Here is a 27243-nt window from a genome sequence, read left to right as displayed (position 1 = left end):
AGGATTGTATACCATTTTCTAACCCAAAGGTTATTTAGCTTTTAAGCACTCTCCTCCCACCTTCACTGATTTCTACAAAATGGTCCTTTCAACCGGAAATGTGTTGTCTGTTGACAGAGGATAGCTTGTTGACAAAATATGAACTGCCTATGACAAGCCACTTACGAAATATGAGGCTTATAAAATTGGCTGGTATATCACTTTATGAAAAGCCTGACTTCTTTTTGACATTGGATACCAACAAAATAGACTGGCTTAGAAGCTCCCAGTTTTGTTACATTCAATAGTCCTCAATAAGAACAAATACATGAGTTAACTTAAAGTGGCTTGCTACAGAAAATCAAAACTCTGAGATCCCTCTAAAATCTTAGCAATGCTAATTATTTTCTTAATAAATCTCACATAAATTACAAAGGTCAGCTGGGAAGGCAGAAGGAGGGGATCATTTATTATTTAGGGTTTTCGTCTGTTCTTTTTTTAAGTTCTGTAGCTGAATCCCAGATTATTTCTGCACCTGATGAACCATGTTAACCAAATAGCTGAATGTTCAAGAGGCACAAGATTACATAGTATATTAAAATGAGTGATGAAATTAGCATTGTGAGTTTCCACTTACTAGTACATCTCAATGGCAGATCAAGGCTCTAGACCTAGCACAAATCTGTTTTGCAGGCTATGTTTCTAAAAGCCACTCATGATTTTTGGATGCCACAATTTGAGTGTTCAACTTTTTACCTTAAAAGGCTCTGGTATATAGAATGCAGCTCTCCGAAGATTATTTCCTACTGTGACAAAGCTGTGACCTTGTTTCAGTGGGTCCCATGCTTCCTGATGGATTTTGCTAACCTCAGAGGCTCACTGTCGCCCTCTACGTAGGCTTGCAGAACCTCACGGATGGCGAACGTGAGGTAAGGCAATAGGGTATCCCAATATTTCCCATCCTGGCTCACCACTTTCCTGATCATGGCCTTGAGGGTCCAATTGAACCTTTGCACAAGGCCATCTGTTTTCAGGTGGTATACAGAGGTCCATAGGGTTTGTATGTGGAACAACGAATAGAGATCTTTCATCAACTTGGACATGAAAGTTGTCCCTTGATCAATCAATATCTCCTGGGCAAAGATCTGTACTAGCTCCTTAGCTATTGTCTTGGAAGCCATGTTGTGCAGGAGGATGGCTTCCAGGTACTGGGTTGCATAGTCCAGTACAACAAGCACATGTTGGTTGCCTTGAGCTGTCTTCTCTAGGGGCCCTATCAGATCCATGGCTATGCATTCAAATGGTACCTCTATTATTTGAAAAGGTATCAAAGGGGCCCGCAAGTGTAGGCGAGGGCTATGTAGCTGTCGCTCCAGACAAGAGGTGCACTGTCACCGGACATCTTCGTGTACTCTTGGCCAGAAGAACCACCGTAGGATTTGTGCCTGGGTTTTCTCTACCCCAAGGTGTCCTCCAAAACGGTGACTGTGGGTAATTTAACTTGCAAGACTTTAGAGAAGATTAACTGGTTCTCAATAACAGTGAAGTCCAGCGATGCTTTAAGAACTTTCCTCAATATAGCTTTTTTTGTTGTTTTTGTGGCATCAGATGTTGTTTCTCTTGCTCCTGCGTTTGCAACACACAGTACAGGAGATCTTTCTTCACTATAAAGTAAGGTCCTGGACCCCAGACCTTCCCATCCATGGGTATTCCATCTATCTCAGCCACTTCTTTCCTGGCATTATCATATCTGGGGTCCTCAGCCTGGTCCCGCCCAAAAGTCTCTCTCCCGGGACTAACCTGCCCGAGCTCCCAGGGGCCGGCTTCTACTCCTTCCAACAGCTCGCTGCTGTCAAGGCTGGGGCCAGCCTACTGCGCACTTTCCATGGTGGTAGTTTCTCTGATGGCTGCTTGTGTCCATCTGCCTGCTAGGCAGCTTTCTGGCCCTGGGTCAGGATCCAGGTTCCCAAGGCCTTTGTGGCCTTCCTCTCTCTTTTTGTCTTCTGGGTCTTTTGGGGAGCTGAGAACAGATCCTGAGAAATCTCAGTGAACAGCGGGGGTTGACATTCCCCCAGCAATGAGTCGCTGTCCTCAGGGTCCCCACCTCCCTCCAGCCTCTCTGTGGGGAGTAAATTATTAAACCCTGGAAAGTCCCTCCCAATGACTACAGGATATGGGAGTTTAGGAACTACACTCACTATCACCTTAATGGGGTTCCCCTGAATCTCTATCTCCACCAGGATGGTGGGGTAATGGCTCATGGCCCCATGCATGCACATCACTGCTGTGCGTTTGGCTTCTAGCAGCTGGCTACTTTTTACCAGCTTACCCGATATGAGGGTGATAGCACTTGCTGAGTCCACAAGCGTTATAGTCTCTCTTTATCCTCAGTTTATCCTCATCGGCCTGATGTAGTTATGTGGGGCTAATGCGACCCCTGCAAGATGGATAAGGGAGCACGGGATCTCCCATTCCCCCAAGTTACCTTGCATAGGTCCTCAGTGCTGGGACACTGTGCTGCTGTGTGTCCCCACTCCCCACATGCATAACATCTATAATTGCTTCTAATCACTCCCCTATCACAGGGGATGGGGGTTTAGTCCCAGTGTTCGCCCCACTCAGGCCAATCCCTTCCTTTTGGGGTCCCCGCTGCTTTTCTGCCTGCCCCCCCTTCTTCCACCTAGAACTACCCGGGGGTTTGGCTGCCCAACCTTCCAGGGTTGGGGTCGGGTGCTTGCTTCGAAAGGGGCCTTCCTTGCATAGTCAGGTCAATTCCCTGGCTGTCATGCGTCTTTCTATCAGCGTGATCATCTCGTCGTAGGTGGGCAGATCGTTCTGGACTACCCATTTGCGGAGTTCTGGTGGCAGTCCCTGCATGTAATGGTCCATGACCAGGGTCTCCAAAATCTCCTCCGGGCTGTAACTACTTCTGCACGAGGTGTATGAGGTCAAATAGCTGGGACCTCGGGGGCTTGTTCTCTTGGTATTTCCACTCATGGAATTTCTGGGCCCTTACCGCTGCTGTCACCCTTGATCGTGCTAGGATCTCTGCCTTCAGCTGGGTATAGTCAATGGCATCCATGGCAGGCAATCAAAGTAGGCCTTCTGGGCCTCTCTGCACAAAAAAGGGGTGAAAATGGTGGCCCACTGCTCCTGGGGCCACGCCTAATGCTAAGCAGTCCTTTCAAATGAGAGGAGATATACCTCTACGTCATCTTCCAACATAGTCTTTGTCAGACAACCAGTGGCCCTCAGGGTTCACGTCCCCTTACACTCCTGGCCTAGGTGGTGAGGATCCTCAGCTGGTCCACTACCTCTCGCAAGAGGGCACGATCTTGTGTTGCCTGGCCCATTAATAACTGATTGGTTTACTCCTGTAGCCACATAGACTCCTGTTGCACCATTGCCAGAACCCAGATGGCCTCCTGCTGGGCTGTTGGGGGCTTGTAACAGAGCTCTTACCACCTCCTCCATTGTGGTACAAAACAAAGAAACAAACAAAAACCCAAAACCCCAGTGCACTTTTTTTTTCTTTTAACCTCTTTCTTCCGCCATGCTGTGAATGATGATCCCACCCCTAACACCAGTTATAACAAAGCTCTGACCTTGTCTCAGTGGGTCCCACACTTCCTGGTGGATTTCGCTAGCCTCAGAGGCTCGCTGTGACCCTCCACGTAGCCCTTCTCTCTCTAGAGGCAAGGGTCACAGCCTACTGAGCCATTTTCATCATAAGCCAGAAGGGAGGTGTGGGGAAGCTACCTTCCCTCGCACAGTCTCTGTTGTCTCTCAGTCTCAGTGATTAATCGGGGAGGGGAGGGAGAACCCAGGCCTGCCCTCTACTCCGGGCTCCAGCCCAGGGATCCTAATCATAGCAGCTATGGTAGCTGACTTTTTGGAAACAGGACATGTACAATTCCCTGGGCCACTTCCTCAATATCTATTTCACCCTTACCTTAAGGCCTCCTTCCTTGCGCCTGATATGGTTTGTACTGCTCAGTTTCTCCAACAGCATGTCTTCCTCCTACAGCTCCTGACATGAACACCCACCTGACTAACTGGGAGGCTTTTAACTAGTTTCAGCCAGCCCCTGATTGGCTTCAGGTGTCCCAATCAACCTAGCATTCTCCCTGCCTTCTGGAAAGATCTTAATTGACCTGGAGCAGCTGCCATTTGCTTATCCTGGTAACAGGGATTTGTTTAACCTGGGGCTAATATATCTGTCTCCCACTACTTTACTATAGCCATCTGGCCCCATCACACTATGTAAAACATTTCAAGTTGCCCTCCCAAAATCACTAGTCGCTTTTGAAAATTTATATGTCTCCAGCAGTAGTAGCTTTTCAGCCGTGACTTGAAAAGGTACATTGAAATTATAACGGGTGAACTTCCCAGAGTTTGAGAACAGGTTTTGAAAACTGGGTGAAGTCTTCTTGAGCCATAGTATTTGGTTTGTGTTATTTAAGGTTGTAACTGTTTCCATTTTAAATTCTGTTTTGGCTGCTAGTCTAACTTTTTCAATACATTCTTTTTAGTCTTTTTGTCTCTAGCCTGAAAATTTTTGGGAAAGTTTGAGGCTATTCAGAAAGGTCCATTTCTGAACATAAGACTTAAATAAAGGAGTTTTAAATTTTTTGGAGAGCTTTCCAATACTTTTTGTCTAAAACATTATCTCAAAAGTGGGTTGGCCTATAAACTCTGAGAAACTTTCTTAAATATTCTAGTTTTTAGGAATAATTTTTAAAGGGTATATGGGTAATTCTGAGAGGTGTCATGTTTCTCTTGAGTTGGTAAATTTTTTGTTTTTGTTTTCCTTATCTTGGACAGCTTAAGGATCTTAAAATTGTCTACATATCTGGTAGTACTTTTAAGCTCCTCCAGGCAAATAGCTGATTAAGAGACTAGTTTTACTCATGTGTCAGGGCAAAATCTGAATGTAATAGGGTAGCACAGGTTAACAGAAGAGAGTGTTTTCCTACAGAAAACACTATTGCTGTGATGATTCAAGAGTTGGACTTAGAGTTTAGAAGAAAGAAAAGAAAAAACACAGCCAGATTGCCTTTCAGATCCCGAGTTGATTTTTCATGTCTGGCAATAGATGATCAACTATTTCTTGTGACTAAATAATCCAAAGAATGTAGGCTCTTCCCCCTGATTGCCAGTCTGTCTTGATATCTGCATATTGTAATTATTTGAGTATTTGCCTAATAGAATGGACAAACCATTTTCAGCATATGGGTATAAGGATGCGGGGAGTAGGACCTAGGATTGCAGAGCCTGGGACCACTGACATTCTCATAGTACCATGCAGACCCACATCCAGGAAGTACTGTGGATAATAGGTGCCACGAGAAGTACCACCCAAGGGAGCTAGAGTGACAGGAACCTTGGCCCACTAGTTGTCCAACTGCCCTATTTAACCCTAGAGGGTTCCCCTGGAAGTTGCCTGGACAACAATTTAGACTTCAGCCCTCCTGCAACTCCTGACCTCTGGCTTCCAATCATAGCCTGACTGACCATGACGCTTGTTTTCAGACTCTAGCCTGGTAATTCCTCTCCTCTCCAATTTCCAACCCCAGCCTGACTTTGACCCCAACTCTTGTTCATTCAACCTGGCTCTGGTAATTCTTCTGATCCCGGCTCACTGACTACTATCCCTGACATATGGACTCAAGCCCGGCTGTGACAGCTAGGCCAGAGCACTTATGTCCCGGTACATTACAGTTTGCCCAGATCCACTTCCAACCCCTCTATAGAAGCCCTTAACAGGGATATGGAATGGGTGGAGTCTGCCATTACCCACAGGACTCCACAGGGAACCAGATCTGCAGATCTGTGGGTCATGTAACTCCAAACGGAGAATCATCTACTATGGTCCTAAGTGGCGCAGCTCCTAGAGGAAAATCACTCCGTGAGCAGCTTGCAGTGGTACCAGGAAGAGAATTCTGTGCTTGGGCTGTCCCATTACCCAAAGGTTTTTGAAACCATCAGAAGTTCAGGGGGTTCCTGAGTCAGAGCTGTTGCATTTTCCTGCTCTGCCCTTGAATGTACCAGGCCAAGGTGGGACTTAGTGATGAATTGGCTAGCTGGAGAAGCGCTGGATTGGGCCTCTGCCTGCTGGAGCAGGACAGTGGACTAGAATGCCTTCCTGCAAGCATTTCCTGCAATTTTCTACAATCCTCATTGTGGTCGCTCAGCGGAAGCCACACTATGAAGGCTTCAGCAAGGGGAACCAGGTGCCTCATGTCCAGTTCCATCGATTTGCAGCTAACATAGAGTGGAATTGAGGCAGCCCAACTGAATCACTTTCGGTGTAGACTTATTGAGGAAGTAAAAAATGAACCAACCCATGTTGAGACTCTGACCTTCTTGGATGCTTTCATTGATCTCTCTCTTTGCATCGACAACTGGCTTCATGAGTGAAAGGAGAAAAGGAGGGGCACCCTGCCACCACTTTATCCATGCCAAAAACCCCAGGTTCCAACTACACACTGGTGCAGGTTGATCTGGGCCACTGATGGTTGACCCTGGAAGAAAAGGAATGGTGATGGCATAACAACATATGCTTTTATTGTGAAGCACCAACACATGCCATTGCCTCTTGCCCATTTTGGATGTTGACCCAAAAGGAATTGGGAAACGAGTGAGCCCAGGCCATATGGGGCCAGCCTGGGCACCACCAAGGCACTACATTCTGACACTATCCCTAGCCCTCAAGAGAAACCTGATCCAGGATACCTGGGTCCTCCCCACACTTACGAGTACAAATACAGTTACATACCACAGATGGAGCCAAATGGATTTCCCCCTCAGTGGGCCCTGATTAATTCCAGGTCTACCAGTAACTTCATAGATGGTAAAGCTGCTTGAGTGCTACAATTCCCACTCAATTTAAAGCTTACATCAGTCCTTGTAAAGATGGTAGATAAGGGGTCAGCAACCTATGGCACATGTGCCAAAGACGGCATGTGAGCCAATTTTTAATGGCACAATGCTGACCCCAGCAGACAGCAGCGTTCCATTAAAAATCCTGCCCGTTCCGGCCTGCTCCTCTCCACCCCCACTCCCCGCCCACCGCTCTCTCCTTGTAGGGCAGGCAAGCTTCTCCCTCCCCATGCCTCTTCCCCCAGCATGCTGGGTTCCTGCCCCTCCTTCTCTCCCTCCCTGCTGCTGATCAGCTGACGGCCCTTGCTATGGAGGGGGAGAGGGAAAAGCGGAGCCGCAGCGTGCTCTCTGCTCCCAGGACCTTGGCGAAGGGGGTGGAATCGGCATATCCCCTCCAGGCCCCTGCCATGAGCTGCTCAGGGCAGGGGACTGGGAGCACCTCCACGATCCCAGCCCACACCCCCAGCCCTCTGCCCTCACCCCTGCAACCCCCAACAACCCCAGCCCTGACTCTGGCACCTCCCACGCATAACCAGCCCCCCTGCCCTGACTCCTGCACCCTCCTCACACATCCCCAGCCCCCCACCACACACACCCCATGCCCTGACTCTTGCACCCCCCACATCCCCACCCTGAGTACCAAACGGGAGCTCCTGCACACACACCCCCACACACGTTCCCACCTGCACCCCTCACACCAAATGGGAGCTGCCCAGGTAAGCTCTCCACACCCAAATCTCCTGCCCCAACCCTGAGCCCCCTCCCTCATTCCAGCTCCTGGCCAGACCCTGCACCCCAACCCCCAGCCTTCTCCTTCACCCCAGCCCTGTTCTCAGCACACTCCCACCCTCATCTCAGTGCAGAGAGAGGAAGAGAATGGCTAGGACTAGGGAGAAGGTAGGTACCTAATGTATGTGGATAGGGCTGGGACCCCAGACCGGCAGCGGGATGAGCAGGGCCGGCAGCTGGGACCCTGGCTGGCAGGAGCTGGCGGACGGAACCCCGGACCGGCAGCAGCCTGAGCGGCAGTGGGCTGAGCTGCTCAGCCCACTGCCGGTCTGGGGTTCAGGCCGCCGGCCCTGCTCAGCCCACTGCCGGTCTGGGGTTGTGCCTGCTGGCCCCCTGCCAGCCGGGGTACACAGTCTGGCCTAACAGTCACAGCTGAGCTGAAGTCCAAATGTCAGGGATGGTAGTCGGTGAGCAGGATTCAGAGGAATCACCAGAGCTGAGATCAATATGCAAGAATCGGGGTCAAAGACTGGAGATCAGACGTAGTATCAGGATGGATGGCCTCTGCCTTCTGGGAGGTCCATCTTGACGCCCTCAGGGGAAAGGATGTAACCCAAGAATTCTGTGGAGAACTGGTCATTTTTCCAATGTTTGCTTCAGCAATCCTTCAAGGATGGAATGAATGTAGTAACAATGCTGCTTAGGATTGTCTGAAAACACAAGTATGTCACTGAGATAATTGACTACATACTGGTCCCAGATGTTTCTAAATACGTCGTTCACAAACCACTGAAAGGTCATGGGAGCACTGGTCAACCTGAATGACATTACTAAATATTCAAATTGCCCAGAGTGGGTTTGAAAGTAAGTCTTCCATTTGTCTCCAGCCTGGAGGACCACTAGGTTGTAAGCATGCTGGAGGTCCAGTTCGGTGAAAATTCTGGCAGATCACACATGATCTAATAACTCCAAGATTAAGGACAGGGGATACCGGTTTCGGACCAGCACCTGGTTTAAGGCCCGCTAGTCTACACAAAGGCATAGCATTCCATCCTTTTTCATAACAAAAAGGACCAGAGCCTAGGAAGGTGGAGCACCAGATAAAGCCCATGGCCAGGTTGCCCTGGATGTATGCATGAAGGTCGTTGACCATGCATAAATCCCTCCACATGGGACCTTCTCCCCGGATTGCAGGTCTACGTGCCAGTCATAATCCCAGTGCAGAGGTAGCATAGCTGCATTTTTCTTTTAAAAAACATCTGCATAATCCCAATATTTTTCAGAGAGATGGGGACTCAGGGTTGGGCGTGACGCCTTCTGGCTAGCTGCCATAATCTAGATTTCCCGCACAGGTGCTCTCAGTTCTGACTGGCTGCAGGAGTCCGGGACCAGAGGGTTGGCTGCATGCTGGCAGACCCTGAGGTAGTATTCAGAGGGAAAGTTGATTCTCTTCTCTCACCAGGAGATGCAAGGGACATGCTGCTTCAAACAGGCAATGCCAAGAAGGAGAAGGAAGTGTGGAGAATGGATCACGTTGAACTGTAGCACTTCCCAAGTGCTGGATTACAGAATCTGGGGTTACTGTTTCCTGTGTTACTGACCCCAATGACAGAAGGGAACCATCTATCACAGGGGTCGGCAACCTTTTAGAAGTGGTGTGCCGAGTCTTCATTTATTCACTTTAATTTAAGGTTTCGCATGCCAGTAATACATTTTAACGTTTTTTAGAAAGTCTCTCTCTATAACTAAACTATTGTCATATGTAAACAAGGTTTTCAAAATGTTTAAGAAGCTTCATTTAAAATTAAATTTAAATGCTTATCTTACGCCGTCAGCCCCCTCAGCCCGCTGCCGGCCCAGAGTTCTGTTCACGTAGACAATCCACAGCTCAGCTGTGACTGTTAGGCCAGACTGTGTACGCCCTGGCCCCTTACAACGGGGTATTTGCAAACTCTTCATTTTGACCATTTGTTGCTTGTGATGTGTGTTTAGTCATGTGGTAGTGTATCTGCCATTCTGATTAGGTGACAAAACTTTTTAAACAGGAACATCACGAATAGCAAATGGAGAATAACACATCTTACTCATGTACTTATATTTCTTTTTTGCCAGACATTGGGGCAAACAAATTTCTGTTTAAATATTTGCAAATAGTGAATAAAAAGATATGAACAAGATGAAACCACAATGCTGTTCAGAACTCAAAAATATTCACAAAGATTGGTTTTGGTGGGGTTTTTTGTTTGTCTTGTAGAATTCAACCAGCTGTGACTTGGAGAAAAAAATCATTTATATTTTAAAACAAGTATATTTGATCTTTCAATCACTGATACTGTAAACGAGGAACTCAAATGCCATTTTTTGCATTCACTTTCTAAGAATATAACTGAACTTCAAAGCTCCAGTATAATCAAACAATAAAAATAGATTCTACATAATATTTTGTCAAATATGAGTTTGTCAGAGAAATTGGACAATGTAAAACAAATGGTAATGAGTCAATGGAATAATATAGTGGGCAATGCTAATTAAAAGAAAAAGTATACAACAAATTAGTTCAAATGCTTAAGTCTTGGGGAAACAAGTGATTGAAGGGTGGAGAAAAATCAGAAAGGTGGAATCAAGATAAACTAAAGGTAAAGTTGGCCATGTTGGGCCAGATGCCCTTTGCCTTCTCATCAAAAATGTATGGAGAATTAATGTATAATGTCTGCTCTCGTGCTTTTCAAATTCCAAGGAGGAGAATCAGGTACCACCTGGTAGTGCTATTGCACCCGTGATAAGAATAAATGAATATGTGACCTGAACTTTTTCTGCACCTTAGAGCTCTTAGCTAAGCTAGGTGAGATTTGACAGTAAAACCTCATTGCTCTGGATATCTCTTGGCCTTCTGCCAAAGCTTATGTTTAAGTATTTTTGGGATTAATGATAAATTTCTTATACAACAGTCTTTTTACATCTTGATTTACTTAACTGAGTGCAGGAGGTAAATTTTAATGCCAAATAACAAAGGAACTACTTGAAAAAGCTACCACATTACTTACATTTTTACAGATTGTTATTGACTTGAATGTTGGGTTAGATCAACCTTTTTTTTCCTGCTGGTGTATCATAGCGATGCACAGAAAATCAGATCCGCTTTGTTTTCCTGCAAAAGCATCTATACTTGCTGGTAGTGTCCAAGTAAAGAGATGGAATGTGATAACTAGACTTATCCTATCCTATGACTGCTCAGAGCTCAAGTATGAAACTGCAGAAAAACCTGAGACTCTCTGGATTAAGTTTAGAAGTGTGAGCAACAAGGGTGATGTCATGGGGGGAGTCTACTATAGATCACCGGACCAGGGGGATGAGGTGGACAAGGCTTTCTTCCGGCAACTCGCAGAAGTTACTAGATCGCACACCCAGGTTCTCATGGGAGACTTCAATCACCCTGATATCTGCTGGGAGAGCAATACAGAGGTGCACAGACAATCCAGGAAGCTTTTGGAAAATGTAGGGGACAATTTTCTGGTGCAAGTGCTGGAGGAACCAACTAGGGGCAGAGCTCTTCTTGACCTGCTGCTCACAAACCGGGAAGAATTAGTAGGGGAAGCAAAAGTGGATGAGAACCTGGGAGGCAGTGACCACGAGATGGTTGAGTTCAGGATCCTGACACAAGGAAGAAAGAAAAGCAGCAGAATACAGACCCTGGACTTCAGAAAAGCAGACTTTGACGCCCTCAGGGAACTGATGGGAAAGATTCCCTGGGAGAATAACATGAGGGGGAAAGGAGTCCAGGAGAGCTGGCTGTATTTTAAAGAATCCTTTTTAAGGTTACAGGGACAAACCATCCTGATGTGTAGAAAGAATAGTAAATATGGCAGGCAAACAGCTTGGCTTAACAGTGAAATCCTTGCTGATCTTAAATACAAAAAAGAAGCTTACAAGAAGTGGAAGATTGGACAAATGACCAGGGATGAGTATAAAAATATTGCTCGGGCTTGCAGGAGTGAAATCAGGAAGGCCAAATCACACCTGGAGTTGCAGCTAGCAAGAGATGTTAAGAGTAACAAGAAGGGTTTCTTCAGGTATGTTAGAAACAAGAAGAAAGTGTGGGCCCCTTACTGAATGAGGGAGGCAACCTAGTGACAGAGGATGTGGAAAAAGCTAATGTACTCAATGCTTTTTTGCCTCTGTCTTCACGAACAAGGTCAGCTCCCGGACTGCTGCACTGGGCAGCACAGCATGGGGAGGAGGTGACCAGGCCTCTGTGGAGAAAGAAGTGGTTCGGGACTATTTAGAAAATCTGCACGTTCACAAGTCCATGGGGCCGGATGCATTGCATCTGAGAGTGCTAAAGGAGTTGGTGGATGTGATTACAGAGCCATTGGCCATTATCTTTGAAAACTCATGGCGATCGGAGGAAGTACCAGATGACTGGAAAAAGGCTAATGTAGTGTCCATCTTTAAAAAAGGGAAGAAGGAGGATCCTGGGAACTACAGGCCAGTCAGCCTCACTTCAGTCCCTGGAAAAATCATGGAGCAGGTCCTCAAGGAATCAATTCTGAAGCACTTAGAGGAGAGGAAAGTGATCAGGAACAGTCAGCATGGATTCACCAAGGGCAAGTCATGCCTGACTAATCTAATTGCCTTCTATGACGAGATAACTGGCTCTGTGGATGAGGGGAAAGCCGTGGATGTGTTGTTCCTTGACTTTAGCAAAGCTTTTGACACAGTCTCCCACAATATTCTTGCCAGCAAGTTAAAGTAGTATAGGCTGGATGAATGCACTATAAGGTGAGTAGAAAGTTGGCTAGATTTTCGGGCTTAACGGGTAGTGATCAATGGCTCCATGTCTAGTTGGCAGCTGGTATCAAGTAGAGTGCTCCAAGGGTCAGTCCTGGGGCCGGTTTTGTTCAATATCTTCATAAATGATCTGGAGGATGGTGTGGATTGCACCCTCAGCAAGTTTGCAGATGACACTAAACTGGGAGGAGAGGTAGATACGCTGGAGGGTAGCGATAGGATACAGAGTGACCTAGACAAATTGGAGGATTGGGCCAAAAGAAATCTGATGAGGTTCAATAAGGACAAGTGCAGAGTCCTGCACTTAGGACGGAAGAATCCAATGCACCGCTACAGACTAGGGACCGAATGGCTAGGCAGCTGTTCTGCAGAAAAGGACCTAGGGGTTACAGTGGAAGAGAAGCTGGATATGAGTCAACAGTGTGCCCTTGTTGCCAAGAAGGCCAATGGCATTTTGGGATGTATAAGTAGGGGCATTGCCAGCAGATCGAGGGACGTGATCGTTCCCCTCTATTCGACACTGGTGAGGCCTCATCTGGAGTACTGTGTCCAGTTTTGGGCCCCACACTACAAGAAGGATGTGAAGAAATTGGAAGGAGCCCAGCAGAGGGCAACAAAAATGATTAGGGGACTGGAACACATGACTTATGAGGAGAGGCTGAGGGAACTGGGGATGTTTAGTCTACGGAAGAGAAGAATGAGGGGGGATTTGATAGCTGCTTTCAACTACCTGAAAGGGGGTTCCAAAGAGGATGGCTCCAGACTGTTCTCAGTGGTAGCAGATGACAGAACAAGGAGTAATGGTCTCAAGTTGCAGTGGGGGAGATTTAGGTTGGATATTAGGAAAAACTTTTTCACTAGGGAGGGTGGTGAAACACTGGAATGCGTTACCTAGGGAGGTGGTGGAATCTCCTTCCTTAGACTTTTTAAGGTCAGGCTTGACAAAGCCCTGGCTGGGATGATTTAATTGGGGATCAGTCCTGCTTTGAGCAGGGGGTTGGAGTAGATGACCTCCTGAGGTCCCTTCCAACCCCGATATTCTATGATTCTATCACATCTAACATCCATAAACTTTGTTTTCATGAAATATCTTTCTTGGACCTCAAAAAGCTTGGGCTATCTAGAACAGTATTTCTGAGGAGTCAGGGAATTCAGACATTGTGCATTCACCTTTTGCATTTACCTAATCAGCAGAAAAACCTGTGATTTTTTTCCACAGAACTAAAGAGGATTAAAATGTTGTATGTTTTATAACTATTAAACTATTAAGATTGCCCATGTTCACTGCAACATTAACATGTTCCAAAAGAAAATGTAGCTTACTTGATTTTCTGTTCCTTGTCCTACTTAATGAAGGTCACTCAGACTGTACAGTGCTTGCAGTTACACTGAAGAAGAATTACCGAAGAGAAATTTGTGTGAATGAAAAAACAATTACCATTTGAAACCTTGTCTCTTTCTCATTGGTATGCAAGTTTGATAGAAAAGTTTGGAGCTGAATATAATGCTCTAATTAGTCTCTAGAGGACTCACATGAACAATCGACTGCTCATTAGTCTGTCAACTTCCTTTGAAATTGATTGTTTTTTTTTAATTGCAAACTAACTAGTATGGAAACAGAAATTATCTATGTTAATATATTTTCCAGATATTGCAACTGCCTATCCAGATAAGAAGTCAATCTTAATGTATGTGACATCACTTTTCCAAGTTCTACCCCAGCAAGTCACCATTGAAGCCATCCAGGAAGTGGAAACATTGCCACGGCAATCAAAAGTCACTAGAGAAGAACACCTACAATTACGTCATCAACAACGCTTCTCTGAACAGGTGAGTGTCACACTTCAGGGCAACTGCACTTGTTTTTTCAGTTGGTGGTCCACCAAGGCACCCACGCTCAGGCACCCAGCTGTTGCTTCTCTTAGGTGAAGAACTGCATTTCTCTCCCTTCTGACCGCAGTATTACCAGGTTGTACTGTTTGTGCCTTCACTGTATCTTTCCCAGCAAAGACAGTCTGACTAAACACACCTGCTTGCTTTCTATTCAGAGACTGATAACAGCATGATTGCTACACATATAAGTTACTACACAGTTTTCTAAGTTTTCTATTTTTAAGGTAAAAAGCATTACAGAGAAAATTATATTAAAAACAATAAAAGAACCTATATACATGCTAATAAAGCTTACCAGAGATCACCACAACTCTAACATGGGATCTGGCAGTATAAGTCCTTCAACTCCTCACCACAGGAGAGTTCTTGTGAACTTAGAAGTTCATCACAGCTTTAGCTCAGAACAAGCACCCTCATGACAAGTTTAGTCTACCCTTTCATCTGGAGTTTCCAGAAGCAATTTGTTAATGTCCAAACAGTCTCTCTCTCCAGGATGTATTTTCAAAAGGCTGAGTTTGGAGGGGAAGAATTTGAATTCGAATTCCCTTCACCTCAAAGTATTTCCTGAGGAAATACATTTGACTCACATTGTTCCAAAAAGGCCTTTGTATTTCCTTGTATCTTCCAGAGATTGCATTTATCTTGTCTTCCTGCTAAAGAAGTTCCATACAATCTCACGATAGTGCACACACATTTCAGTTTGTAATACCAGAACTGCAAAAATGCTACCCTTAATTCAGTAAGTTTTGTCCAGGATCTTACAGGATATTGTCTGTCACAGTGAGTTCTTTCACATTTCTGCTCACAACATGACAGTTTTAAGAAACATGACACTTTCAAGAGGGCCAAAGAGAGAAAGGAAAAAAGTCTGCAGGCATATCTGTAACTACAGTGAACAAATTTATCAAATATAAATGTCTGCATAGACTTTATTTTGTATTGCTTTGCATGCAGTTTATTGGGCTGTTTTAAAGTAAAAATTCAATGGATTTTTGCTTTGTATTTCTACTTTATAACATCAGATATATTCTCTTCAAAAGCATGTCATTAATCGGGGATTGGCAACCTTTGGCACGCAGCCTGTTAGGGAAATCTGCTGGTGGGCCGGGACGGTTTGTTCCTACTGCAGCGTCCGTGGGTTCAGCCAATTGCAGCTCCCACTGGCTGCGGTTCACCATTCCAGGCCCATGGGGGCTGCGGGAAGCAGCGCGGGCTGAGGCATGTGCTGGCTGCCACTTCCCGCAGCCCCCATTGGCCTAGAACGGTGAACTGCAGCCAGTGGGAGCTGCGATCAGCCGAATCTGCGGATGCTGCAGGTAAACAAACTATCCTGGCCTGCCAGTGGCTTTCCCTGACGGGCCGCATGCCAAAGGTTGCCTAGCCCTTCCATAAATATTTTGGTTTTTGAGAAGGAACAGAATAAAAGGTAAGGGTGTTGCAAATGTTATTAAATAACAAGTATGGTTGCTTCTCTTTTTTAAAAAAAGTGCTGTGCCATTCTAACACATCAATAATCTAGACAATGGTCCGTTGAAATAAAAATGCTGTTTATATGAAGTAACATAGACATAAGACATGGAATAACAGAATAGACAACAGTTTATTAAATGTGTTTTTATTGGTTGATGTTTAATTTAAAGTCGCTAGTATTTGAGCTCATCTGTGCTTATCTACAGTTTGCCATTTTAGATCACAAAAGTCACACAGGCACTTTCTCTTGTGCTTGCTATCTCAGTTATGCTTCTGAGTCTGCCTTCAGCCAATGTCTGCTGAAGTGGTTGGAGAATCTTAGACCTAATTTACTCACTCTATTGAGTTAATTCTGTGTCTTGTTTATGGGAGACTCAGTCCCGTTCATGGTAGTTGACCTGATGGATGCTGGCTTCATTTATTCAAGACTTACTACCAGGTTACTTGTTTTCAGTTTTAGCTGGATTATCTTTCACTTAGTACTGGCATTATGTCTGGCAGCTCAAGCACAAGTCTTTCTGCCTTTCGTGATGGGATGTCAGACTAAATGAAAACACCTCCCTACTTTCTGCCTAATTTTGACTGCTGCATGCTAGCGCTATCTCTAAGATTAAATTCAACTGCTGGTGCCCTCTCTCTTGTTTCCCTTCTTTTGTTCTTGAAAACAATACTTTACTTCTGTACTCTACACGTTTATCAATGTATGTCTGCTTTTTTCCCCTTAATTTCTTCTTCTTAGATCACAGTCAGTGTAGCACAGGGTCACGTGCACACCCCTTCACCACCTAAACCTCGCTTCAAAAGCTATGCGTACACACAAGCTGCTTATGTCCTGTCCCCTGACCAAAAAGGGAGGCAGTTCCCTCCACAGGTCTGTCAACATTACTGTTTGTTCTGAAATTATTCTAATATGCCTGTGCTTGCTGTGAAATTGTGTGTGTACTTTGCTTTTTCCTATCTCAGTGATCTATCTTTTTCAATTTTGGTAGGGTTTGTCAAGTGGTGCCTTTTTGCTGAACACTTCAAGCTGACTGGCAAAAATGTGGCATGCTATTTTTTAAATGTTAAGCAACATTCAAATACTGACATGCTGTTAGAAATTGTCTTCTTTTTTTCTGTTGTACTTGGTTTTAGAAATGTTAAAAAGAATTGATTTAAAAAGCCAACTCCAATTTAAATGTAAGAGGTAATAGCCGCACTTGACAGTCAACTTTTTTTAAGTGGTTTGTTTATAGAAAAGCAGATATTACCAATTTTTTTTCTGTGTTCATTAAAGAAAATGTTGCATAATGATTTTCAATGAGCTCAGGTAGTTGTGGGGAGAGGGCAGGGAAAATATTCACTGTGAATGTTCTTTATATGACCTAATTTAACTTTGATAATAAAATACTATAGATATACCATAGTCTTAAATATCCCACAAACAGATTCCCTCCAAACTCAAGATCAGAGTCTATGCACCTCATCGGATGCATTCAGTGTAACTCAGTGCAGTGAGAAAAAGAGGTTAGGGATCCTCTTACTAGGTATTTTCAGAATTCTCATTATTACATAGTTCAAAAAGTATAAGAACTGTAGTGTCATGTAGGTTGTAATAAATTGTATAAAGTGGTATGATTTCCTTTAATTTCTTTTGGAAAAGAAAATTGCATCTATTTGGCCCAGCATAGTAATTTGAGTTCTGTAGTCGGGGAGCCATTTCTTCTGTCTAAATTGTAAAAATATATTTGAAAATAACATTTTTTTTATTCAGCTCCATTTGGGTCTTCTGTTATGGTGTCAGATAATTTGCTGAACTATGAAGTCATTTATGGAGCCCATGAAGAAAATCCTTTACAAATTTCCACACACCGTTGCTGAAGACGTAACATCAATCATGCTACTGTAATGATTAGTGCAACAGTTAGTGTTTAATATTGGCACAGTTAATTTCTTCTATTGCAATATTAAACTAATACTATAGCAGGATAGAAACTGATGATTTAGCTTGACTTTTCATAATGATAGCCACCATGAGATATTTGTTAACTTTTAGAACAATACAATGGAAGTCTAATGTACACAAAGTAATTCAAAAAAGATATCTCACAGAGTAACAGAAGAACCTATTTTGCATCATTCAATCCTTGTTCCTATGTTCCAGTGCTCAGAAAAGATCAAAATATGTAAATCTGGGATTTATATCTTCTGTGTGTTGAGCATGATGATAATTACTTTATTTCGATCCTATTTTGATAGTGATTGTACAGACATTTCTAATTGATTGTCCCTCTACCAAAGAGCTTACAGTCTAATAGTTAAGACATAACAGACGGATGAGACAAACAAGATGCACCCACCAGGCTGATCGGTACAATTCTTAGCCAGTCAGTAGTAATGATTACAACTTGCCATCTGTTTATTATTAGAGTACAAACACTCCTTTGGCAGTGATAAAGAAAACAACCAAGTTTGCAGTTAGCTGTTAACCTCTCATCTTTGAATCAACATGTCAAGTTTTAAGATGGAGAACTTTACTTTCCTAATTCAGGAAACAGCTCACAGTGATAATTGATGCTATATATGTATAACGGTGAGATACTTTCATAATCCCACCTATCTAAGCCAGTTCAATTTTTTTCTTTCTTGTAAGCAATAAAGGTTACTTCTGGGACTCTCACTGGCTCTCCAGGTCTTTTCCATGATCATGATTTTCAGAATGAAGAAGATAAAGTCTCTAGATTTATTGCTTCCATGATGAGCTTCTGATCAAAGCTTGAAAAGTCTGTGGTAGACACATCAATGCTAATCCAACTTCTCTTTTTCCATACTACTTTCTTAAATTCGCATCTGGTTAATTTCAGAATAAGATCTCTCACTTTGTAGTTTACCCCAAGGAAAACTCCAGAGTCTCTTTTGCTTGATCTACCAATTTCAAAGACCTTCCCAGGTGACTGGCTGACAAGGTCTTCATCTCCTAGAGATGATGGTTTTCTGTGCAGATACGTAGGCAATCATTCCTCTCAGACTTCTGCAGTCTTTCATCTTTGTAGAACAAAATTACAAGCTCTTGGGTCTGTTTTTCACTAAGAGACTCAAAGAAGAAATATCTTTCATTAAGATAATGACTATGCAAGAAGAATCTTCCACAGCACTCTGCTGAAACTGCATGTGATCTAAATTACCTCAGGTGCTAGTGTCTTCATTTGTGGTGTTTGGTGGAGTTCTCATTTAAGGGAAATGGTCCAGTAAGATATCTAGTCTCAGTATGAATGTGAACTACTTGGAACTCAAAACAGCAGCAAATGCAATAAGAAGACTTTTTTCCCCAAATATTTTGAAACATCTTTCTCTAATTCTGTTGTAAAGCCGCTACAGGATGACTGTTGCTTATGTCAGCTGTCAAAGGGGGGAAAAATATAATCAGAAATAATAAACTCCTCTATTGGCCAGTAAGAAGAACGTTTGCACCCAAAGCACTTTACCTCACAATATGGAATGTCACTCTCCTGCTTCATGAGCAGACTATGCAAGACCTGCACCCCATTCCCATTATCGATTACCTTCCTCAGAAGCCCCTCCACTCCACAAGCTACCATCACAGAAGTCAATCACTGGCAACAAACACTGGTGAGTGCAGAGTCTATCTGTCTTTCCCTTCAGCCCCAACAGACTGGACAACAGTCATTCTATGGCACCCAGCCTCAGTGGTTTTCCCACCTTCCTCTCCTCCAGCCATGTGTTCCAGGAATAGCCAAGAAGTTTCTGTGACCATTGGTCTTTGGAAGCCCCTAGACTTGAGTGGCCCCCACCACAGCAGCAACCAGCCTTCTCATATTGGCCACAGACAGCAATACTGGACTTCCTGCTTTTTGGAGTCGTGCCCACTTCTGTCACTATGGCACTGTCCACTAGATACCTTACTTCCCCTCCCATCATCTATCACAACTCTTCTCTTTGTGTCTTCCCTTTTGGCACTTTCCAACCTCTGTTCACTTTTACCAGTCCTTTCCACCCAACTGGCTTGGTCCTCTGACCATTTATCCTCCACAGTACTTCCCCTGTTAGCCCCACCCCATCCTCTTTAATGTCTTCATTCCTTTCTGACTTTTTGCTTGAGATGTCAAGAAGATGCACAATGGCTTGGCCAGTCAGTCCTAATTGCCCTGATTATAATGCATCTGTGAGACACACACACACACACAGAATCATAATTTTCCTCACCCTATTTAAGCAGAACCCTCTTTTACATCTATTCTTTAGTCTGGGCTGAACTGCATCCTGTTAGAAAATTCAGGCCTCTTAAAATGTTGTTACTCACATAAATGGTGGACGTTCTGTTGAAACCTAGGGGAAAAAAGTCTTTCTCCCTTACCTACCAATGAATATAGAAAGCTTTTATAAACTGCTGCAAATCTCAGGGTATAAACTCACTATCCGCTTCCAAATCCTTTATCGTTGAATTCCTTATAGCAGGATTAAGAAAGGACTAAGTGCAAATTATTTATATGTGCAAATTTTACATCTCCGTTACCTCTCAGACAGTACAGACTGCTCACCTGCCTGGCTCTGCAGTTGCACATTTTCTATTCCCCGAAGGCAGTCTCATTAGTGAACCTGTCTATGTGGTTTCCCTTAGAAAAAAGGGACCTTCAACCTAGTTCTCAGAGCTTTGTCAAAGATACTTTTTGATTCCCTCTCAAGTTTCTTTGTTTAATCTCTGTCAAAGTCTGCCTTCTTGTTGAATCACTTTAGCTCCTTGAATATCTGAACAAGGAGCATTTTCCATCATATAACTTCCCCTTCATTTTTTCCAAGAATACTTGTTCTCAGACCAGTTCTAATTTTGTACACCAGCATAACTCTAATTTCCACCTGATTCAGAATAATACTGGCTTAATTTTGCCAAAAACATCCTATGTAAACCTGTAGGGCCTAAAGATATTGTCTTTACAGGACTGCACTGTAGAGAGATTTCAATTTTTAAAACTCAGAAGATCCTTCATGAGGGGCAATCATTTTTATTTGGAAAAGCTTCATTTAGGAAAAAAAAAACGTGGCTTTGTATTTATTAAAAGATGATGTGGGAGCAAAATTTTCAAACATAACTTTAAATAGGATATCCAACATCTACATTTTGTTTTTAGATTAGTATTTGTATATATAAATATGCCTTTGGCAGACTTATTTGAAAATAGATTTGCCAAAATTTTTGAATTTCTGGTTCATAGGAAATTTTAAAATTTTCTATGAACCAGAAACTCTGTAAACACTTTTGTCTCGGGGAAACATTGATGCTTGGTCTTTCTGAAACAAAATATTTCCAGTAGGTTTGAATTAAAATAATTGGAGCTGTATAATTAAACAATAATAGCCAATGAGAAGGGCATTTCCTGGTATTTGATGACTTGCAAGGGGAATTGAGAACTGTAGCTTTACATCAGGCCTTCAACCTCACCATTCATTAATTGTCAGGAAATTTCTGACCTTCAGGTCATTAGTGCTATTTTACAAATGAGATAAAATATTTCTTCTCAAGTTCTTTGTGCTCCCACTGATGTGAATTTTCTTGTATACAGTATTGGACTTTTCCTAGCAGGTAGTAAGTACAATAACTAGCTCAGAAAGCAAAACTTCATTTTGAATGTTATTCAAGATTTATAATACTTAAATTTAATTTACTTAGCTAAGACACATTATTATTAAGAGAATGATGGCTAGAAGACCTCTAGTGTTTTGGAATCTTGTCGTAGCAGGAATTTCCACAGTACTTTACCCTCTGCCACCACATTTATTTGATCTTACTTGCCAGAGATTGCTTCTCACAGACCTCCACTCCATGCCCTTTTAGCAGTCACATACACAAGAGACACCAGGGTACCGAGCAGTAGTGCAAACTCACTGGCTTTTCAGTGAATTTAAAGAAGAGTTCTCCTTGCTTTGAGGCTGTGATCCAAATACCCTTCTGTTTATTCCGTGGCAATGTATCCCTCAGAGATGCCCTCTTAAATTACAGTAAGGCAAACAGAACTAGAATTATAACATTATTTTTTTTATAATATTTCCAAGGCCAAGCATACAATAGATGAACCATGAAATAAAAGTGACTTATATGGAAAACTGCATAGCAAAAAGCTAACTAGAGTGTTTAGTTATTGATAGCCAAAAGCTTAGCTATGCAGGAAAAAGTAGAGAGATTCCTTAAAACAAGCTGTAATGGACCAGAATCTTTGGGATTTTACAAGAAATTGGATAAAACAAAACAATGTAGTTTAGCTTTCTCTTCAGGTGTGCAAGTGTGTTTTAGTGACTAAGGCATTTCCAATGAACTTTAGTACCATTCCTGGATGCAGGAGTTCAATTCCATACACTAACCTCATACAGCTTTGCACTTGACCTTACTGAATTCTGAGATACAGTTGTGGCTTTTTTCAATTTAATCATATCCAGACTTCCAGAACATCCAGTATGTAAAAATATAGAAATGAAATACAGCCAAGTAAAGGCCTTGATCTTACAAATGGATCTTCATGGATGGGCATTTAACATCAATGAGGTTTCCTTTCTGGGACTGGGGCCTAAATCTGTAAAGCTTTGTGTCATTTCAAAGGCTTCCCCTCCCTTTTCCCCTTGCAACCCTTCACATTGCACTCCTCAATTTCTCCTCTAATTTCTCTCTCTCAGGGTTCCTTACTGCCTCCTTCCTCTTTATCTCCTCTAAGTTTTTGTATAGAATTGCCAGCAAACTAAAAAATCCATTATTCACCAAACTCAAATACGGTCACTCAGCATTAACTCAACCACTCTGTCGGATCCACAATGGGATCAACAAACCCTCTAAATGTCTGCTTGACCATCCTAAATGAATGATAATGGACAACCTCTCTTTATCCATCACCAGGAGGAAATCCACAACTGTCAAGATAAGGCATAAAGCCTAACTGCCAGGGCTCAAATAAGAGAGACAAGGTGGGTGAGGTAATATCTTTTACTGGTCCAGTGAAAGATGTGACCTCCCCCACCTTGTCTTTCTAATATCTTGGGGCCTGCATGGCTACAACAACTTTGCATAGAACAAGGGATCAAATAAATCAGATGAGACTAAGTGATGTTTAAACACCCCACTTGAGTGCAAATGGCCCACATGCTGAACTGTTCTTCTTTGAGACAGGTTTCAGAGTGGTAGCTGGGTTAGTCTGCATCAGCAAAAACAACGAGGGGTCCTTGTGGGACCTTAGAGACTAATTTGACTCCTCGTTGTTGTTCTCTGGGATATTTAAAGCTTGGCAGTATTTCTCCTAGTGTCAAATGAAATGTCCATTCCCATAAGAAATACAATTATTTTAAAAAAAAATTATAAAAGTCAGACCTCGTCACAGTGCTGTTCATATTTTCCCCTTGTTCTGCTTCTATGATTTTTTGTGTGAAAGAAACTAGATACTATTTATTTTTTGTTAGATTTGTTTTGCCAAATTGTAGGCAATTATCAAACACTGTTGCAATGCAAAGCTTTAAAATAGAGGCATGGTTCTGGATGTTCTGTTCTGAGGATCAAATTCTTGCTGACATTGTTCAACTTTCTTATACGTCTTTGGCAATATTTTTGACGTTTTTTCTTGAGATTCTGGTAAAGTGCTATAGTGTACTCTGGTGCATCATATTAGAGTTGTCTGCATATAATTTATTATTTAAAATATAGCTGAAGATTTTCAAGTGACTTAGTTAAAAACGATGCTGGAAAGAGGAACATGGTATGGCTCTTGTCAAGGACCATACGAAATTATTATACTGGTTCATAATGAGAATAATACGTATCATTCATAAATTGTAGAAAAGCTCTGGATCAAATATTCTGTTTTCTTCTATCATACATCAACCCATAATCTAATTAGGAAATTATTGTAGTATTATACTAATAGATGGTTGGCTGTATCATAAAATGATTTGTACTTTCTTAACTTGATATTGATTGATGTCTTAACATTTATCTATTTGAACCTTGAAGATGGAAAAATGTGTAGTTCATTTCCCCTGCTACCAATGAAATATTTTTCCCATACATGCTATCAATAGTCAATTTTTGTCTTTGATTTATCATAGAGTTAATTAACATGAGAAGTGTATGCATATATGATGATTTTAAGTTTAGTCTTCTAAAATATATTTTAGAATAAATAAACAAAATTAACTATAATTTAAAAGTTAAACAATAATAAAAATGAATAAAATACATTCTGTAATTGGTGAGCCACAAGTTCTTCCTTTGCTGAGAGTAAAAATGGCCCATTTTAAATGTAGCCCTGGTGAGTGTGAGCAAACATATTCAACACTAAACATGAGAGAGGTTCCAGGGAGAAAGAAAATTTTGATACCTCAAACATTTCTTGCTTCTGTTTTGTTTTCTCTCTCCTGTGTTATACTGACAGTGGGAATTGCAAGCCTATATCTCACTGTTCATGGATTTGAAATACTAATAGATTCCAGATGTAAATTAACAGCAAAAAAATGCATATAAGAGTAAAAATAAATAAATAAAATACACTATTAAAGCTACTTATGTACAGATGTCTCTCCCAAAGGTAGGCTTGATGACCTATTGTAAATGGGTGTGGTACACCAGAAGCTGACAAATGAGGAAGATACACACTTTATTTTGTTGTACAAGTAAGAATTTTACAGACTAACAACAATAGCAGAATTACTTGATTATTCCTGTATTCAAAATGTCCAGTCAAATAAATCAAATTAAGAACTTGACCCCTTTTTTAGACCTTCAGAATTGAAACTATAAAGAGAAATTGCTTATGGCAGTATGTGGGTTGGGCGGGGGAGTTGCATTAATTTTACTAGACAGAATGCTCATTCAAAAATATACTAGTGAGTCGAGCCTTTTATTCTTCCTTATGATGATGTTCCCTGACATGAAGATGGGTGCTCCTTTGCTACATCTGCCTTCACTGAACATGTCATAAGGGACTTAAAGATTAGCTTGAATCCATTACCATCAAGTATCCCTCCTTTTCACTTTTATGCAACTGTAAAAACAAAAATGGGACTTAAGCAAGCAATTCACATGCAAGAGTGGTCCAACAGCCATGATATTTCATGTTCAACACAACTTGGGCAGTAGATCTTATACTTTTCTCCATCCCTTATAAACTAGGAGACCCAAAACAGTACCTAAATCTAGACTTTCTGCATTGATAGAATCATAGAAATGTAGGGTTGCAAGGGACCACAAGAGGTCATCTAGTTCAGACCCTTGTACAGAGACAGAACCAAGTAAACCTAGACCATCCATGACAGGTATTTGCCTAACCTGTCCTTGAAAACCTCCAATGGATGGGGATTCCATAACCTCCCTTGGAAGCCTATTCCAGAGTTTAACTACCTTCGGATTAGAAAATGTTTTCCTAATATCTAATCTAAATCTCCCTTGCTGCATATTTAAGCACATTAGCTCTTGTCCTACCTACAGTAGACATGAAGAACAATTTCACTGTCCTCTTTATAATGGCCCTTAAAATATTTAAAGGCTGTTATTAGGTACCCACTCAGTTGTCCCTTCTCAAGACTAAACACACGCAGTTATTTTAACCTTTTCTTAATTTTTCCTCATAGATCAGGTTTTCTAAACATTTTATCAGTTTTGTTGCTATCCTTTGGACTCTCTCCAATTTTTTCCATATCTTTCTTAAAGTATGATACCTGAAACTGGACACCATAGTCCAGCTAAGGCCTCACCAGTGCTGAGTAGTGAAGGACAATTACCTCCCATCTTACATAAGACACTCCTGTTAATACACCCTAGAATATTAGCTTTTTTTGCAAGCACATCACATGGTTGACTCTCATTCAGTTTGTGCTTCACTATCATCCCTAGATCCTTTTAGCAGTACTACCATTTACCCGTTATTCCCCATTTTGTAGCTGTGCATTTGATTTTTTTCCTGCGTAAGTATAGTACTTTGCCCTCCTCTTTATTAAATATCATCTTGTTGATTTCAATTTGTCAGGGTCATCTTGAATTCTAATCCTGTCCTCCAAAGTGGTTACAGCCACTCCCACCTTCATGTCATCTGCAGATGATAATACCCTGTGCATAGTCGCTATCGTTTATTTTGTCTCATAGCCCTTTGTGGTAAACTTTTCAGCTACTTCTAACACCCGATTTTTTTTCTGTTGTTTTCAGTTGACTCCCCTACCCCAATAGACAAACTAACAATAAAGCAGAATTTTTTCACTTATAAGATGCTTGTAACATAATATTCTTGTCTACTTTCTCCCCATATGTTTCCACAGATTAAAACATTCGAATTTTCCCAAATAGTTTCATCTAAGAGGCATGTTGAACTAATGAATTAGTCTGAGTGGTTTCTGTGATTTAAATATTACAGAATTTGAAATCGCACTGTGTGTCATGTGGATTCTTCATATCTTCCATAACTATTTTACTGTATGATGGTAGATTTGTGCTCATTTTGTTTCATGATTTTTGTGGGAAAAGATCCTTATTAAAAGTTGAATATTTCTTGCACACTAGGCTCATCTCTGGACATTTATCTGAGCTAGTAGAAGTAAATGTCGAATTTCCTCAACGCTTGTCTGCTCTCTTTATTTATTTATTTCATTTATTCATTCCCAAATGCAGGATGAAAAAGCAGTTTCCTTATCTGCATTGTTATCAATTAATTTATCCAGACTTTAGCTACAAAAACAAAACAAAAAACAGTAATGCTGAGAAGGTCCATTTGGCTGCTAAACACACAAGAATTTGGCTTATTGGACACATTACTTGCTGTAAGATTTTATATTGCATTATCTTGATCAGTGAAGTAAATTTAACTTGGCACTATATTCTGTATAGTGCCAAGTTGTAGCTGAGTGAATTAATTGCACTTTTCACTTAGATGAGGTGTAAGCAAATGGAGTGCTGGGAGCAATACCAATGTTACATATCTTCAGTTTGTGAGTTGGATACAGTAAAGAGAGCAGTCATTTGCTGTTGTTCATAAGTCTACCTCTCTGTTCCTTGTCATAATTCAAATCTCTGTATCCTAGGGAGAAAGCATCCTATGTGGGGCAGCCTGGTGGATAGAGTACTGGATTGGGAGTCAGGAGACCTGGGTTCTACTCCTTGTCACAGTTTCGGGGTAACTGCGTCTGTATCTCTTCTCCCCCATCCTCTTGAGGTCACTCCAGGAGTGTCCAGTAACATCTTTGGTCTCCAGTCATCACATTCATTTCAGAGTGGGCGGTTTTAAGGTTACACAGCCCCCTGCCTTACTCAGTGATATTCCCAGCAGGCTGTCTGCCTAAAGGCCAGCACCTGCGCTTTGCTTTCTCTCCCAGGGCTATGAACAGTGTAGTGCCAGCAGTTACAAGATACCACACAGCTCCTTCTAAGCAAGAACATTTATTCTTATAAGTGTTATAGCAAAAACCTGTTAAAATAATAAACATTCCCATGCACATGCTAAAAGCTTACCAGAGGTCGCCATTAGCCTTATGGGGCCCTGGTAG

General features: G+C 42.2%; 1 protein-coding gene across 1 annotated transcript in view; it reads left to right on the top strand.

The window, feature by feature from the left end:
- DMD (dystrophin) overlaps window positions 1–27243 on the top strand; it is a 1498644-nt gene that overhangs the window by 110219 nt on the left and 1361182 nt on the right. Inside the window, exons 3-4 of the mRNA XM_077807212.1 lie at window positions 14027–14208; window positions 16481–16612. Of these exons, the coding sequence (XP_077663338.1) occupies window positions 14027–14208; window positions 16481–16612 (314 nt within the window). The remainder of the gene's footprint in view (window positions 1–14026; window positions 14209–16480; window positions 16613–27243) is intronic.

The sequence above is a fragment of the Eretmochelys imbricata genome, chromosome 1 (assembly GCF_965152235.1).
Source record: "Eretmochelys imbricata isolate rEreImb1 chromosome 1, rEreImb1.hap1, whole genome shotgun sequence".
NCBI classification, from domain to species: Eukaryota; Metazoa; Chordata; order Testudines; family Cheloniidae; genus Eretmochelys; species Eretmochelys imbricata.
Note: the sequence above shows the minus strand (reverse complement) of the source record. Positions and strands in the feature narration are given on the sequence as shown.